At 37.6% G+C, this 18,899-nt stretch overlaps 1 protein-coding gene across 1 annotated transcript in view; it reads left to right on the top strand.

Moving 5' to 3' along the window:
- The window catches only part of CEP135 (centrosomal protein 135), a 75,234-nt gene extending 69,128 nt beyond the window's left edge, over positions 1 to 6,106 (top strand). Inside the window, exons 25-26 of the mRNA XM_059924088.1 lie at positions 201 to 311; positions 5,887 to 6,106. Of these exons, the coding sequence (XP_059780071.1) occupies positions 201 to 300 (100 nt within the window). The 3' untranslated portion in view covers positions 301 to 311; positions 5,887 to 6,106. The remainder of the gene's footprint in view (positions 1 to 200; positions 312 to 5,886) is intronic.
- Positions 6,107 to 18,899: the final 12,793 nt, after the last annotated feature.

The following is an 18,899-nucleotide window of genomic DNA, read 5'->3' as shown; positions in this document are numbered from 1 at the left end:
GGGCTCAAACCTGTGTAGCCTGCATTGGCAGGTGGATTCTTAACCACTGTGCCACCAGGGAAGTCCCTACAAAGGATTTAAATTTAGTAGAAATAGTAATTAATCAATTGAGTAGAAATTACTTAACTAATAACAATAACAGGACCTTTTATTTGTTTACCACTTTTTGGTATAATCTCTTATTTTGTCTTTATTGACAGAGAACGAGCAATCCAAGAGATGCGTCGGCATGGTCTTCGCACACCACCCCTTAGTTCTACTCTGAAGTCTCCTTTACATTCTCCTGAACATATAAACTGATTATCAGAAAGGTATGCGTGTAACACCAAGTACAAGCAAAACTTATCTCTGGTTATAAAAATTACAAGAGTTGTTTTCTGTGTGGGGGGAGAGGAGATTGCCTATAAAGGTGGTAGGGAACTTTCAGAGGTAATGGAACGTACTGTATCATGGTGGTGATGGTTACATGGGTGTATACAATTGTAAAAAATTCGTTGAACTGAACGTTTACAGTCCATGTATTTTATTGTACATAAATTATACCTTAATTAAAAAAGAGAGGACATCTGGGGACTTCCCTGGTGGTCCAGTGGTAAAGAATCTGCCTTCCAATGCAGGGGACGTGGGTTTGATCCCTGATCGGGGAACTAAGATCCCACATGCCGTGGGGCAACTAAGCCTGTGCACCACAACTACTGAGCTCGTGCTCCTCAGTGAGAGCCTGGGTGCCACAAACTACAGAGCCCACGCGCTCTGGAGCCTGCACACCACAACTAGAGAGAGAAAACTCACGCACCACAACTAGAGAGAAGCCCACGTGCCGCTACAACTAGAGAGAGAACCTGCACGCCACAACTAGAGAGAAGCCCACGCGCCACTACAACTAGAGAGAAAACCTGCACACCACAACTAGAGAGAAAACCTGCACACCACAACTAGAGAGAAGCCCATGCGCCACTACAACTAGAGAGAGAAAACCCACGCACCACAACTAGAGAGAGAAAACCCACGCACCACAACTAGAGAGAGAAAACGCACACACCACAACTAGAGAGAGAAAACTCACGCACCACAACTAGAGAGAAGCCCACGTGCCGCTACAACTAGAGAGAAAACCTTCACGCCACAACTAGAGAGAAGCCCACGTGCCGCTACAACTAGAGAGAAAACCTTCACGCCACAACTAGAGAGAAGCCCACGTGCCGCTACAACTAGAGAGAAAACCTTCACGCCACAACTAGAGAGAAGCCCACGCACTGCAAGGAAGAGCCTGCACGCCACAACGAAAGATCCCACATGCCTCAATGAAGATCCCACACGCCGCAACTAAGACCCAATGCAGATTAAAAAAGAGAGAGAGAGAAGACATCCACAACAAAAATTAAATGACAATATGAGATATCACAGGGTAATATTTGATGAAGTGCCAAACTCAAGGCACAAATAACAGATAGTGAAAGTATGGACAAAGACATAGAAAATATTACTTAATATTGAAAGCTAGATATTTTTAAATAAACTATAATATACATACAGAAAAGTGCTATATCATAGGTTATGCAGCTCAATGAATTTTTACAAACTGAACACACCTATGCAACCTGCACCCGGATCAAGAAACAAAATATGACCTCTCTTGGGTGTCCTTCTGGTCATAAGCCTTACTCTAAAAGTAACTGTCTCGGTTATTAAAAGCATAGATTTCTTTTGTCTGTTTCTGGACATTTTATAAATGAAATCATATATTTCTGGCTTTTTTTCTCAATAGTACCTTTGTGACATTCATCCATACTGCTGTGTACTTGTAGATGGTTCAGTCTTGTTGCTGTAGAGTATTCCATTATGTGAACATACCACAGTCCATTTACTCTTTCTGTTTTTGATGGGCATTTGATATTTTCCAGTTTAGGCTATTACAGATGGAATTATGATGAACATTCTAGTACCTTATGTTGGCGAACAGATGTGTGCATTTCTTTTGGGTATACACTTAGGAGTGAGATTGTCAGGTCACTGGACATGCATGTGTTTGAGCTTGAGTAGCTATGGTAAGTCAGTTTTCCAAAATGATTGTAAAGAGCTAGGACACATTTGGCTGAGGCAGGATCAAAGTGATGTGCTCATTCATTGGAGATGGGAGTGAATGGGAAAGAAGCATGTCAGACCCAGGGTTTGAAAAGTAGATGACTGAAAAATGCAGGCTTATTGACAGAAATAGTAAAGTCAGTCCTTTTAAAAATTATTCATTTTTTGGCCTCTCTCAATAGAATTTTATAGGAGATAATTAAGCATTTCCTTGGTGACTTCAGAATCCTCCTAAGAGTATTAGCTATGTTCTATTCTTTAATATACTGATGCCCCAGGGTTTATTGGTATTTGTAGGGCCTATGTTTAAATGATTCCTGATTGCTGTGCTTTTGCTCTTGTGTTTGTTTATTTGATTAAAACATTTGTTTTCCTCTTTCATTTTGAGGACCACTTCCTAGTGCTGGCAGCAGTCACTGTGTCCTCACAACTTCTAAGCTGCTGCATTAATTTGAATGTGATTAGATGGAGGTTCTGCTTCTCATTATAAAGCCTTTTGGCAGTTGTGACACAAGCATTTTTTTCATGCTTGATTCACAGCTGCATTTTAGATCAAGGGTTGGTAAACTAGGCCCTATAGGCCAAATCCACACCACTGCCTATTTTTGTAAATTAAGCTTTATTAAGCCACACCTATTTGTTTACATATTGTCTCAGACTGCTTTTCTGCAGTGGCAGAATTAGGTAGTTGTGACAGAGACCCTGTGGCCCACAAATCTGAAATATTTATTTACTAACTGGCCTTTCACATCACATAGCCCCTGGAAAACTTATCTGTATACTTGTGAGATAATAAGAGTGAAAAAGCAAGTAATTCCTTAGTTTATGAAAAGAGGCTTGACTCCCAGGGATCCCCAAACTATACTTTAAGAACCACTGATCTAGAACATAGTGGTTTCCAGCAATCTCTAAAGCTGTAATGAATTAGAAAACTTTTTTAAATTATGATAAAATATATATAACATGAACTTTGCCTACTTTTTTTTTTTAAGATTTTTTTGATGTGGACCATTTTTAAAGTCTTTATTGAATTTGTTACAATATTGCTTCTGTTTCATGTTTTGTTTTGTTTTGTTTCTGACCAGGAGGCGTGTGGGATCTTATTTCCCTGACCAGGGATGGAACCCACACCCCCTGCATTGGAAGGCGAAGTCTTAACCACTGGACCACCAGGGAAGTCCCTGAACTTTGCCTTCTTAACTATTTTGTAAAGTGTACAACTCAGTGGCATTAAATTCACAATGTTGTACAACCATCACCACTATTTCCAGAATTTTTTATCACCCAAACAGAAACTTTGTATCTATTAAGCAATAACTCTCCAGTCCCCTGTCTTCACTTCCCTGCCCCTGATAACCTCTAATCTACTTTCTATCTCTATAAATTAGCCTACTCTAGGTTTTCATATAAGTGAATTTATACAATATTTGTCTTTTTGCACCTAGCTTATTTCATTTAGAATAATGTCTTCAGGGTTCATCTGTGTTGTAGCATGTATCAGAACTTCATTCCTTTTCATTCCTGAATGATATTCCTTTGTGTTTATACCACATTTTGTTCTTTTGTTCATCAGTTGATGGACACCTGGGTTGTTTTCATCTCTTAGCTATTGTGAATAATAGTGCTATGAACATTGGTGTACAAGTATCTCTTTTACTCTGTTTTAATATCTTTTGGGAGTACCTAGAGTTGCTGGGTCATAAGGTAATTCTGTGTTTAACTTTTTGAATACCTGCCAAACTTTTTCCACATGACTGTACCATTTAACATTCTCACCAGCAGTCTAAGAGTTCCAGTTTTCCAAGTCCTTGTCAACACTTGTTATTTTCCATTTTTTATTATAGCCATTCTAGTAGATGTATATTAGAAAATGTCTACAACTGTTAACAAATTCCCAGAGTATCCTAATGATGTTGTTAATTGGTAACACATTTCCATTCATATTTTCTAACGTTGTCACCAAAACTAATTTTATGGGATTTCCCCATGAGTACCCAGAAATGAATATGAAATATTCATATCAAGCTATATTTACAGTGTCTCTAATAGTTAACATATATAATCCAGTTTTGCTTTTACTGTTTTGATTATTGCATCTAAAAAATGCTCACTGAGACAACATAAAATACAAAAGTATAAAGAAGATAACCAAAATCACTTTTCTTTACATTTTTTTAATTGGAGTAAAACATACATAAGGTCAAATTTATCATTTTAACCATTTTTAAGTGTACATTTCTCTGGCAGTTAGTACATTCACACTCTTGTGCAAAAATCATCTCCACCATCAATCTCCAGAACTTTTTCATCTTCCCCAGCTAAAACTCTGTACCCATTAAACACTAACTCCCCATTCTCCCCTTCCCCTAACCTCTGGCAATCACCATGACAATTTCTGTCTCTATGAATTTGACTATTCTTTGTACCTTAAGTAAGTGGAATCATGCAGTGTTTGTGTTTTTGTGACTGACTTATTTCATTTACTATAATGTTTTCAAGTTTTATCCATGAGGGAGGGAGTATGTGTCAGAATTCCCTTCCTTTTTGAGGCTGAATATTATTCCATTCTATGTATATAACACACTTTGTTTATCCATTCATCACTTGGGTTGCTTCCACCTTTTGGCTATTGTGAAAATGCTGCTGTGAACATGGATGTACAAATCAAAATCACTTTTAATCCTACAACCCAGAGAAAATAGCAATTAGCCATTTGGTATACTCCCTTCTTTTTTAAAAAAAAAAAAAGATTTTTTTTTTTTTTTAACTTTATTTATTTATTTATTTTGGCCGTGACATGCGGCATGCGGGATCTTTGCAGGATCTTAGTTCCCCAACAAGGGGTCAAACCCGTGACCCCTGCATTGGGAGGGGAGCACGGAGTCTCAACCACTGGACCACCAGGGAAGCCCCTACTCCTTTCTTATGTTTAGTTTATAATAAATATACACACAAGCATAGACATACATGTATAATTCTAATAGAAATCATACTCAAAATAGTTTTCATCAGTTTTTTTGTTTTGTTCTGTTCTGTGAGGGGTTTTCCCCTTAATATAGTTGCATGCATTTATTCTTATCATTAAAAGCATTTTCAAAAATGCCATTTTAAAATAGTGATTTAACAGTTCGTCACATGGATATTCCATGAATTATTTAATCATGCTCCTCTTATGGAACATGTATTGATAGTTTGTTTCCAACTTTTTTTTCTTATAAACAATGTTTTACATCAGTATTTGACAACCTGTCTGATAATTTCTTCTTAAGTATGTCTTCCTCGGTATAGAAAAAAATAATTACTTTCTCAGTGTTTCCATTGTGTGATTTTTTATATTTTAATGTCTGTGTTTTTTAATTGGGAGGGTGGTTAGATAGCACATAAGGTCAGAATACTTGGAAAAATATTTGACTATCCCTAACATGCTATTTTAAGACTCAGACAACATAATTTACAGTACTTGTTTGCAATTTTATGAAACCTATACATCATAGTATCCCTTCTTTTGAGCGATTTTTCTCAGTTTACATTCTATGTTACCCCTTCTTTTCACTGTGTATCATTCTTTTAGTACTCATATACTTTGATGTGCTTTTGTATAATAGTTTAAAGGGAATATCTTTTCCCTTTAAATATAGAACAATACTTCTTGACTATTAACTATAATTTGATTGTGGGCAAAGGTTTTATTAGAGATTATAATTTCAGTTAAAACATTACTGAATTGCAGTTTTTCGTGAAAGTACTGAGTAATTTCATCATTTTTTGCTTAATCCACCTTTCCCCTCCCCCCTTTTTCAGAATGATGGCTTTCAGTGAGTTGGCTATATGGATTTTTTTAAAGGACAAACAGTAATGAAATATTTGAAGCACTTGTTCCTGAAAATTATGAACATTGATGCAAATTCTACCTCTGTCAACTTTTATTTAAATCAGTGAATATTTATGTAAAAATTTGGTTTAAAAGAGCTATATCCATGTGTATATTTTCATATATATGACAGAACAGAATATGTATGAATAGTGCTAATGTTATATCTGTATTTTTATTATTCCTGACTTAAATTACTTCTCAAAATGTGTTTATACTATGAATTAATATGATGTATTACTCACATTATCCTTTAATAATCTTTTTCTTAATGAGCCATGATATATGTATGTAAATATTCTAGTTTCCATGCCTGTGTTTATAACCCATATCTTTAATACATTCACAAGGGATGATCAACTTTGATGCTATGCTGTCATGTTTAACTTTTTTCTTCTAAATGTAAAATTAATTATGCACCAATATGCCATCTATCATTGAGGGGACTATATTCAGGTCTATTCTTATAATAACAAAGGTCTTGGTAAAATAATGGTTGCCCTATATAATTTGATATTGCCAACTAGAAGAACTGTGATAGAAAAGATACATTCATATATTGTATACAATATTATACTATTTTGGCTATCACATGGACTCTTCACATACTATAAATGCTATCAAAATTAAACTAAAAGCTGTATTTAGAATTTTGTAAAACGACAGAACAGAAATTTGGGATATTTTTCAGTAAATAAAATTTCTCACTGTACTAATCTAAAATTTTGAATACAAAAATATCAATATATGGGGTAAATACAGTAAAACATTTTGTTAAAATTCCACTATACATTCAGTAATATCCAGTTTTTTGCTTCTAAACCTGTGTGGTGTAATTTATCAGTCTTCCAGAATAGTATGTAAACACTGACCTGTTGTGGCATATTAAATAGAAAACAGCTTTTTACAATGAATTTTCAAAGTTGTAACTTTAAAGGATTTAGATATATACAGATATTAAAAAAAGAACAAAAGTACAAAATAGATTGTCATAAAAAAACTAATAGTGTTTAAACCATACACATTTGAAGAAAATCCTGTTCTTAATAGATTTCATTATGATCGAAAAAGAAGAACTTAAAAACTAGCATTGGAAAATGGAAGACCAATTATTTATGATACATTTTATTTCCTCCTGTGGTTTAATAAAGTGGAGTTTGTGTGTGAGTGTTTGTGTGTACCTGGGGGTGGGCAGTGCTCTTTTTCTAAAACTAATATTCCTTATATGTTCTCATTATGCCCTTTGCAGTAATTAAGTGTGTATTTGGTGTGATGTGGCTTACTTTTTCACCATCTATGTAATTTTATGTATTCTATCTCCTGTGTGTGAATTCGTGTATTACAGCAAAATACAATAGAAATGGGACTATTTACAATGTCATATGGAAAATCTTTTAATAAATATATGTAAATAAAATTTAAAAATTTGTCCCCACCTTTTCCCCAAAGCAACAGCAAGGCATATTTTGTTAGATATTTTATTTTTAATGTTTCTATAATTAAAAAATGTATAGTTTGCCATAATTGTTATTTTCATAACCATGATACAATTTTTTAAAGTAGTTTTATCTTGAAATACTGAATGTTGTGACCTTTTATAGATGTTTTTAATTTGTTCTAAATAATTTTAAATTATGGAGCTTGACATAGATTTTCCAATAAACTTTCCAGTCAATTTATTTTCTTTCTTACAAATAATTTTGTATAATGGTAGCAATATTCTTAATTCTAAAGTTAAGTATAATTTATTCAAATCAAATTTTATCATGGTGGGATATGGAGAAGTCTCTGAACTCAGATTCCAGGTACTTTCTTTTTTTTTTTTTTTTTAACATCTTTATTGGAGTATAATTGCTTTACAATGTTGTGTTAGTTTCTGCTGTATAACAGAGTGAATCAGCTATATGTATACATATATCCCCATATCCCCTCCCTCTTGCATCTCCCTCCTACCCTCCCTATCCCGCTCCTCTGGGTGGTCACAAAGCATGGAGCTGATCTCCCGGTGCTATGCGGCTGCTTCCCACTAGCCATCTGTTTTACATTTGGTAGTGTATATATGTCCATGCCACTCTCTCACTTTGTCACAGCTTACCCTTCCCCCTCCCCATATCCTCAAGTCCATTCTCTACATCTGCATCTTTATTCCTGTCCTGCCCCTAGGTTCGTGAGAACCTTTTTTTTTTTCAGATTCCATATATATGTGTTAGCATATGGTATTTGTTTTTCTCTTTCTGACTTACTTCACTCTGTATGACAGACTCTATGTCCATCCACCTCACTACAAATAACTCAATTTCGTTTCTTTTTATGGCGGAGTAATATTCCATTGTATATATGTGCCACGTCTTCTTTATCCATTCGTCTGTCGATGGACACTTAGGTTGCTTCCATGTCCTTTTAATTGTAAATAGAGCTGCAATGAACATTGTGGTACATGACTCCTTTTGAATTATGGTTTTCTCAGGGTATATGCCCAGTAGTGGGATTGCTGGGTCCTATGGTAGTTCTATTTTTAGTTGTTTAAGGAACCTCCATACTGTTCTCCATAGTGGCTGTATCAATTTACATTCCCACCAACAGTGCAAGAGGGTTCCCTTTTCTCCACACCCTCTCCAGCATTTATTGTTTGTAGATTTTTTGATGATGGCCAACTGGCACAAAAACAGAAATACAGATCAATGGAACAGGATAGAAAGCCCAGAGATAAACCCACACACATATGGTCACCTTATCTTTGATAAAGGAGGCAAGAATATACAATGGGGAAAAGACAGCCTCTTCAATAAGTGGTGCTGGGAAAACTGGACAGCTACATGTAAAAGAATGAAATTAGAACACTCCCTAACACCATACACAAAAATAAACTCAAAATGGATTAAAGACCCAAATGTAAGGCCAGACACTATAAAACTCTTAGAGGAAATCATAGGCAGAACACTCTATGAGATAAATCACAGCAAGATCCTTTTTGACCCACCTCCTAGAGAAATGGAAATAAAAACAAAAATAAACAAATGGGACCTAATGAAACTTAAAAGCTTTTGCACAACAAAGGAAACCATAAAAAAAGACGAAAAGACAACCCTCAGGATGAGAGAAAATATTTGCAAACAAAGCAACTGACAAAGGATTAATCTCCAAAATTTACAAGCAGTTCATGCAGCTCAATATCAGAAAAACAAATAACCCAATCCAAAAATGGGCAGAAGACCTAAATAGACATTTCTCCAAAGAATGATATACAGATTGCTAACAAACACATGAAAGGTTGCTCAACATCACTAATCGTTAGAGAAATGCAAATGAAGACCACAATGAGGTATCACTTCACACCGGTCGGAATGGCCATCATCAAAAAATACCTCCCATTTTTAATCTCCCATTTTAAAACCCTCTCGAACCATACCATTCCATTTTTCACACTCTTTATAGCAAAAATTCCTTGAAAGGAGTTTTCCATATTCACTTCATGCCACCTTTCCTTCTTGAACTATTCTAATCACAATTTATTCCCATTACTCCAGTCAAACCATTCTTATCAAGACACCAACAACCCCCATGTGTTCTTTATTTCCACTATTACCTTTTTCATACCTAGTATTTCCACTTAGTGCTTTTTTTGTTATGTTTTGTTATTTGATACTGCTCCTATTTTTCTTTGAGCAAGGATTAGGTATAGATATAGCTTTAAAATAGTACATTTGAAGATAAGATTGAGGACTTCTTCCAGAAGGCATCAGAAAAAGAGATCAAAAATGTAAAAGTAAAGATGAGCATCATAGAGGATATGTGTAGGAGTGCCAACATCCAGGTAATAATGAGCCTTAGAAATGAGAAATATTAGAAAGTAGTGCAGAAAATAGTTTAAGAAATAATGGAGATAAATATCCCCAAATTAAGGATACTTTAATAAAGTCTGAGGTCTTTATTAAAAGGGCTCAGAGAAAGCCAAGTAGGAGAGAAGGAAAAACCCACACTTAGAAACAATACTGAAGACAGGAGAGAAATTATAAAAGCTTCAGAGAGAAAACAGGTCACCTAAAAAGGAACAACGATCAGATTTACATCTGTTATGGACTGAATGTGTCTCCCAAAATTGCTATGTGGAAATCCTGTTTTCTAATGTGATGATATTAGGAGGTGGGGCCTTTGGGAAGTAATTAGGTCATGAGGATGGAGCCCTCATGACTGAGATTAGTACCCTTGTAAAAGGAATCCCAAGAAGCTCTCTTGCCCTCTCTGCTGTTTGAGGGTACTATAATAAGTCAGCAGTCTATAACCCAGAAAAGGGCTCTCACCAGAACCTGACCATGCTGGCACCCTTATCTCGGACTTCTAGCCTCCAAAACCATGAGAAATAAATTTTTATTGTTTACCAATCTATGGTAAATTATTATAGCAATTCCAGCAGACTGAGACAACATCAAACTTCTCGATAATTACACTGGAAACAAGAGCAACATAGTATTTTTAGAATATTGAAAGAAATGAATTTTGAACCTATTATAACTATGCTGTCATTCAAATCTGAAGGTGTAATAAAAATGTTCTTAGGCATACAAAGTCTCAGAATGTTTGTCAAGTGAAGATCAACACTGAAAAAACTTGAAGGAAATAATCAATTAGAGAAGTAAGTATAGAAGATGCTGCAAGAGATGTGATAATTAAAGATAATCAAATAGCTTGGTAAAGCATATTAATAAAAAGAAGAGGAGGGACAAAAAAAGAAACAAAATATATCTATAAAAATTAAGACTTAAAATTTTAGAATCTGGATAATACCAACATGCTGGATAGTGGGAAGGAGGACAGAAAGAGAAGAAAGGCACATGAGAAGAGGTAAAATACCTGTCAGGAGAACACACAAATCTCGATATTTCAGAAATCAACAAGGAGGGGTAACACAAACAGGTGTCTTAAGAGCAACTATCAAAATGATGTAACAGTAAACACATAGAACTTTATTCTTACCAGGCACTCTCTCAAGAGTTTTACATATATTAATTAATTTAATTCCCACAACAACCATATTCTCCTTTATTCTCATTTTACAGATGAGAGCACAGGCAAGACTTGCCCATGACCACTTAACTAATAATGACGAAGTCACTTTGGGATGCTTTCAAAAGTAATTTAATATTTAAACCAGCAGAACACTTGATCTCTGCAGTGGAAAGCAGAAAAAGAGGGAAAAAATCAAAACAAAAAAACAAAATTGAAGTACAGTAGATGGAAAATATGAAACAAAATGGCAGAAATAAATCCTTATGCAAGAATAACCACAATAAATTGTAAATTGATGGATAAAATCCATCAATAAAAAGAAAGAATCAGGGGGCTTCCCTGGTGATGCAGTGGTTAAGAATCTACCTGCCAGTGCAGGGGACACAGGTTCGATCCCTGGTCTGGGAAGATGCCACATGCTGCGGAGCAACTAAGCCCATGAGCCACAACTACTGAGCCTGTGCTCTAGAGCCCATGAGCCACAACTACTGAGCCCATGCACCACAACTACTGAAGCCTGCACGCCTAGAACCTGTGCTCCGCAGCAAGAGAAGCCACCACAATGAGAAGCCAACGCACTGCAACAAAGAGTAGCCCCGACTTGCAGCAACTAGAGAAAGCCCACGCACGGCAATGAAGACCCAACGCAGCCAAAAATAAATAAATAAATAAATTTATTTTTTAAAAAAAGACAGAATCAGATTAGATTTAAAAGACAGGGGACTTCCCTGGTGGCACAGTGGTTAAGAATCCTCCTGCCAATGCAGGAGACATGGTTTCAAGCCCTGGTCCAGGAAGATCCCACATGCCATGTAGCAACTAAGCCTGTGTGCCACAACTACTGAGCCTGCGCTCTAGAGCCCACGAGCCACAACTACTGAGCCTGTGTGCCACAACTACTGAAGCCTGCGTGCCTAGAGCCTGTGCTCCGCAACAAGAGAAGCCACTGCAATAAGAAGCCTGCGCACCGCAACGAAGAGTAGCCCCCGTTCACCGCAACTAGAGAAAGCCTGCATGCAGCAACGAAGACCTAACACAGCTAAAAATAAATATAAAAAAATAAATAAATAAATTTATTTATTTATTTATTTTAATAAATTTATTTTTTTAAAAAAGACAGTATGTGAGTTACAAGAGAGATATGCTTTTAAAAATTTGAAAATAGAAGGAAAGAAAAAATTTCACCAGGCAAATGGGAACCAAAAGAAAGCTGGAGTACTAACCTTATTATCTAAAAAGATAGAATCTTAGGGTGGAAAAAAAGTGTGATATAGTGGTGAACAAGAAGAAGAATAACAAGTACAATAGAACAAGAAGATATAGCCAACATAAACATATGGCTATATATGTACATACATGTATAAAACTCCACACCCTATAAACTGAGAATACACATGTTTTTCAAGCATATCTCTTACATTTGAAAAAATAGACCATATAGTAGCCCTAAAAGGAAGCCTCAGATTCAAAAGAATTAAATCATATAAATCATTTCTCTGACCATAATGCATAAAATTAGAAAATAATTTTTCAAAAGGATAGAAAAAACTTCAGTATGTCTGGAAACTAAAAATGTCTTTCTAAATTACCCTTTGATAAAGATGAAAATCATAAAGAAAGTAAAATAATTTAGAGTGATAATCAAGTAATAAACCACTAAAATCAAAATTGTGGGACACAGCTAAAGAAGAGTAATTAGAGGAAAACCTGTAATTTTAAATATGTTAATCAGGAAATAAAACTGTTCACAAATGAGCAAGCATTTAAATCAAGAGATTGGAAAAAAGTAACAATAACCCCTGCTCCTCCCCTGCCAAAAATAACAGAAATAATAAAGGACAGAAAACAATGAGTCGGAGAACAATAGTATCAACCACAAAAATTGAGATTTACAAAATTAAGAGCCGGATCTATAAAAGGACTGATTAATGAACTTTATTTGAAACAAGACAAATATATAGTCAAAACACAGAAGGGGAAAGTAACTACAAATATTTTAGATATTAAGAAAATAAAAGTATGAAAAGTGAATATATGCTAATATATGAAATGGATAAATGCAATAAAAACTAAAAATGCTGAAATTTTGTACAAGAAATAAAATAGAACTCAACGAGAAAAATATGTATTAAAGAAATTGAGAGACAGTCAAATATAAGGGTTGGGATTTTATTTTACCTTAGTTGCAAGCTAATAAGTTAACCTATTGCTATTTTCTAGATGCAGGAATAAAATAGGAGACTCCTGGATCAGAGACAGAGGCCTTTGTTACTCATGGCACAGCAAGCAGCATAAGCATCGTGTTTGCACTGGTTCTCCTTACCTCCCCAATCCCCACAGGGGCAATGTGGAGGGGCCCAGATGAATACTAAGCAGGCAGAGGTTCACGTAGCAGCCTGGAACACTGAACTTAGTTAATCCATCTCTTTTATAGCAAGCAATTAGTAAGCCTGCTCTTTGTCCCAGAAGGATGCATCACTTCATCCCCCAAGGTTGCTCACTGCAAACACAATGCTGCGAAATGGTCTGGATGAAGATCAATCAGGGCCTTGCATTCTTTGCATACCCACAACAAGAAGGTACAGGGAGGGGCTTCCCTGGTGGTGCAGTGGTTAAGAATCCGCCTGCCAATGCAGGAGACAAGGGTTTGAGCCCTGGTCCGGGAAGATCCCACATGCTGCGGAGCAACTAAGCCCGTGCACCACAACTATTGAGCCTGCACTCTAGAGCCCCCGAGCCACAGCTACTGAGCCCATGTGCCACAACTACGGAAGTCCGCGCACCTAGAGCCTGTGCTCCCAACAAGAGAAGCCACCACAATGAGAAGCCTGTGCACCACAACAAAGAGTAGACCCCGCTCACAGCAACCAGAGAAAAGCCCGTGTGCAGCAACGAAGACCCAATGCAGCCAAAAATAAATAAATTTAAAAAAAGAAAGAATGTACAGGGATACTCAGGGGTGTATGGCAAATTGCCTCTCCCAAGGATATTCTATCCCTTGATCCTATACATTCTTGGCCAAAGTTGAGTATGCCACTCCATTGACCACCTGCTTAAAATGCCCAACAGAGGCTGGGACCAAACCTGTTCAATGTGTCTCATATAGCATTAATTAAGGCTAATATCAGTAAGATTCCAAAAGCAGAAGGAAGAGGCTAACCAGCAGTGCTGATCTCAATTGTGCCTTCCAGGATCCCAGACATAGCCAACTGTAGTTATCATGGGGAGCAGAGGGTCTTATTTTAGACATGAAGGATGTGGTCTAAAGTCATTCTGTTATCCATTATGACTCATGCAATTTAGATTGACTGGCTAATCTCTGGTGTCATTGCCAATGGGGCAATAGATGAGCCAAAAAGCAACCCTCATCCACAATGGAGAGTCCATAGCCATCTCTCCCCCACATACAAACAGATAGCCCAAAGGTCACAAGTCACTCCAGTTTGGGGTTTGTTGTTAAACTTGATTTGGATCATCATCACATTGGTTTGGCTGAGAAACCTGGGCTATGTCATTGGGTAGTGATAGCCTTGAGAGTTGTACATGGCATAACCCAAAGCTGCTCAGCAGTCAGGAGAAGCATATGAATTTGTATCAATCAGATTTTTTTTTTTTAAGTTTTTTTTTTTTTCTGCAGTTGCATTATTTATTTATTTATTTATTTATTTATTTATTTATTTAATTATTTATTTATTTATTTATTTATTTATGTTTGGCTGTGTTGGGTCTTCGTTTCTGTGCGAGGGCTTTCTCTAGTTGTGGCAAGTGGGGAGCCACTCTTCATCGCGGCGCGCGGGCCTCTCACTGCCGCGGCCCCTCTTGTTGTGGAGCACAGGCTCCAGATGCGCAGGCTCAGTAGTTGTGGCTCACGGGCCCAGCCGCTCCGCGGCATGTGGGATCCTCCCAGACCAGGGCTCGAACCCGCGTCCCCTGCATTGGCAGGCAGACTCTCAACCACTGCGCCACCAGGGAAGCCCTCAATCAGATTTTTAATAGACTGTGTTGGTGTGTGTGTTTGTACATGTACGAGGCAGAGTCCATGCCTGGGAGCTTCCATCGATGGCATTAGGCATAGCAAAATAAATGGTTCAAGAGTGGATGAGTTTTTCTGTTTTCATAGCATGTGGACAGGGATGACAGACAGAGCAGCAGGTCAGATTGCCAGCCACTGCAGTTTCTTGATTCAGGCAGAGCATATGATTTTTTGCAGGCTGCAATGTAGGCTCTTTGTAGGGGACAAAGAGAGCATTCATTGCTATTGGTTTGGGCCCTGCTCAAAAAATGCTGATTTGTGGGTTAGCTGATATAAAGGACCAAATAGAAAGCCCAAGTGGGCACATACTCTCTCCAGTTCCCCAAAAAGTCCAACAAGAAGCTAAACCTCAAAGGTTTGGTTGGAGGAAGAGGGTAGGTGGAGCAGATATACAGCACTTTTTCCTGGGGTGCCAGAGAAATAGAGGGTTGTGAATCTGCCCATTTAAGTCCAAGAAACTTCACTTGGAAAGGCAGCCTCTGAATTTTGTTGGGGTTTATCAGCCACCCCGCTAGTGTAGGTGTGATAGTCAGGGGCCTTGAGACAGAGGCTTCTGACTTGCCAACCAATAGGATATCATCTATAGGGTGAAAACTTTGAAATCAGAGGGTAAAGGCACACCCACTAGTGACAAATAGCAGTGAGTTCATCTCACAAGCATATCTCTACTTTCTATACTTCCCTGATTGGGATAATCCCCTCTGATACTTACAGGATGGGAGTATAAGCCTATAGCACCTCAATTCCTACTATTTATTCAGATGTACAGGCAACAGCAGCACATTGAATTAGTTCCACCCATATGGTCAAATTAGCTTCTCTTCCCCATTCAGAACCCTGTCCTAATCCCATCAGTTAAATTTGAGCATCAGTGGACCAGGTAGGATGGTGACTTGGGTGCCTATATCCAAGGAAGCCATAGAAATTTGAGTCCCTCCCCTCCCTGAGGTTCCTAAGTATATTTGTATGTGTGTATGGCCTTCAGTCCTCCTTTGGGACAAGGAGACCTTGACCCAAACATTTGGTTTCTTAGAGTAACAAGACTTTCCTGAGGTCAGAAAAAAGAAGGAGGGAGAGATTGGAGGGCGCAGAGGGAGAGAGCAGCTCCTGCCTTTGGACGAAGAATGTCGCCGGCCATATCAGTAAGTAAAGGATGTTGTGGCCATCAAGCCATCAGTGACTGCACTCTGAGGGCATTTCAGGATGGACAAAAGCAGGATCCTGGCCCTGGATAGCTAAGGTTCATATCAAAGGAATGATTTCAATGAGCCCAGACCCTTGCATCTTCCCATACCTAGAAAAGCACCAAATTCATTAACTTGAGATGTCTGTTTTTCTTTAATCAACAGTAATATTTTGATGTTCCAACTACCTGGTTTTTGTTGCAAAGAAAACCGGCCCCTCCCTTATGTACCCTGGCCCCTCCCTTACCTCTTTGGAGCATTCCCACAGAGCTATCTGAGAGGCTGTCTTCCAGGCTTAAGTCCTCAGTTTGGTCCACCAAATAAAACATAATTCCCAACTTTTAGGTTGTACCTTTTTTTTTTTTTCAGTTGACATCCCCAATAAGCAAAGCTTTGTACTGACTTCTAATTTCAAGTGGCTGAACCAAAGTTCTATGTCCTTATTGCTGACACCATTTATTTCAGCAGCCACAGTGTATTGCCTTTTGACTGGGGCTGTAGGGCTTGCTGCCCGTTGTCACGATGACATCTCTTTCCTGTCCCACCTGAGCAGGAGAACACCATTCCAACAGCTTGTTTCAATCCCACCTCTCATTGCTCAGCCTCTAAATATTCACTAACAGGTAGGACAGTCCGGGACCCCTGTTTCCTCGCCTTCACTCAGCACTTGGGTGAGAGCATTCACTACAGTCAGTTCCTGCGCAATCTTCTCCTGTCCCCTGCCTTCATCCTTTCACTTCAGAGAGCCTTGTCTGTCAGCACCCATCCTTTTGTGGCCCAAACTGGAGAACTGTGAGTGGTCTGAGACTTTGTTCTGCTCACAGCCTGGCATGTAGCCTGCCACACGTTCATGAGTGCCAGCAGAGGACAAGAGACGCCTGGGTCAGGGACGAAGCTCTTTATCACTGCACAGCAGGCAGCCGTGAGTTTTACACCAGCTCCTCCTGCCCCCATATCCCACAGGGGGCATGCAGGCACACCTAGATGGGTGCTGCACATGCAGTGGGTTTATATCCCAACTGAGGAACTGGAATTTAGGAAACCTCAGTCCCAAATAAGGGGCTTCAGGCAAACCTGCACAACCTTTGCCCTGGAAGGGGATGTTATCTTTCTTCTATTGGACGGAAAACAAAGCTGCCTTGTTCTCTGGGGTGACATTGTCTCTACCTCCCAAAGCTTTACAAGCATCCTTGAAAAGATTGTTCAGAACAAAAACTGTCCCTGCCTCAGCGAAAAAAACATGCAGAAATGAGAGCTCTGTGGAGAGTTGTCTCCAACACCTGGAATGTTATCTTTTTTAAAATTCTGGTAAGATGTACATGAAATGTACCATTTTAACAATTTTTAAGTGTACAGTTCAGTGGCATTAAATACATTCACAATGTTGTAGTACTATCACCACTATCCATTTCCAGAACTGTAATATTATTTTAATGCATTAATTAATGCATATATTAATATAATATATATTATATTATTATATTATATATAATATATTAATATATTATTATATTATATATAATATATTAATATATTATTATATTATATATAATAATTATTATAATATAATTAATAATTTTAAATTTTTATTATTTTAATAATAAAAATATTATTTTTAAATAATATTACATTATTTAAAATAATGTAATATTATTTTTTTTGCATTTAAGTTGAATTTTTTATCTGTGCTCATAGGTGGGACTGGCCCATAGTCATCTTTTGTGTGAAAGCAGTGTTGTCTAGCTTTGATGTCATAGTCATCCTTGCTTCCCGGCACATTATTGACCAGGGGATTTTTGCAGAAACTAATGCCTGTGTCCAGCGATGTGTTATGTAAGTGAATATTGAAACACCTGCATTTGAGTAAATATCAACAACATTTTTTGCACTTCATGTATTTATTTGAAACTTCGTACATGTCATACTAAGGCATTTTAATATTTTGTTAGAGTGTGATAGGCATTATAACAGGCACCTTCGTGCAGGGGAACAGAACATCTATTACAACTATACCGTGTTTCACTGCACTTTCCCTGGAAGAGCAGACTACACTTTCTGGCGGCACTTTTTTTCTTAGTCCTGTGGGTATTATTTCCTCTAGAATATGTTCTTTTATTTTACCTGATAGTCGACAAGGTGAATCTTTGCTGGGGGCTCTTTCAGAAACTCCACAAGAAGGACCAGGTGTTGGACTACCATTACATTCACCAGAATGGTCAGTTACCCATTCTCTAGCTAGTGCTAACAAAAATTGCTTGTAAGTCATTTTATTCTGTGCACTAAGGCTACAATAAATTTTAAACGCATTGAATAAACTGCAATTACTCAAATAGAAACCCACTTTCTTATACCATTTTCGAGTTTTCCAGAGGATATTGAAGTTTGCCAGACATTGATAGGAGCAATCAACTCCTTTCATATATTTATTATACTCTAATATACAAGTGGGCTTAGTTATCTGATGGCCAGTCCTCCTGTCTTCCTTTCCTGTAGAAGCTATGGAGGTGTCATGAATAGTTGTCACCATGTGGACTAGCCTCTTGTCTTTCCACATGAGAAGAATCACTTCTCCCTTCGTAAGAATGTCACTTCTCCCCTCTGTAGATTTTTAGATTTCTCCTTTAATTGGTTTGGTAGACCACGATTCTCTCTTATAATCCCACAAACTCTGGTTTTATTTTTCAACAATATTTCAGATGTGGACACACTGTTGTAATAA

The sequence above is a fragment of the Balaenoptera ricei genome, chromosome 5 (genome assembly GCF_028023285.1).
Source record: "Balaenoptera ricei isolate mBalRic1 chromosome 5, mBalRic1.hap2, whole genome shotgun sequence".
In the NCBI taxonomy this organism is placed as follows: Eukaryota; Metazoa; Chordata; class Mammalia; order Artiodactyla; family Balaenopteridae; genus Balaenoptera; species Balaenoptera ricei.
The sequence above is the reverse complement of the archived record's forward strand: the minus strand, read 5'-3'. Positions and strand labels throughout refer to the sequence as shown.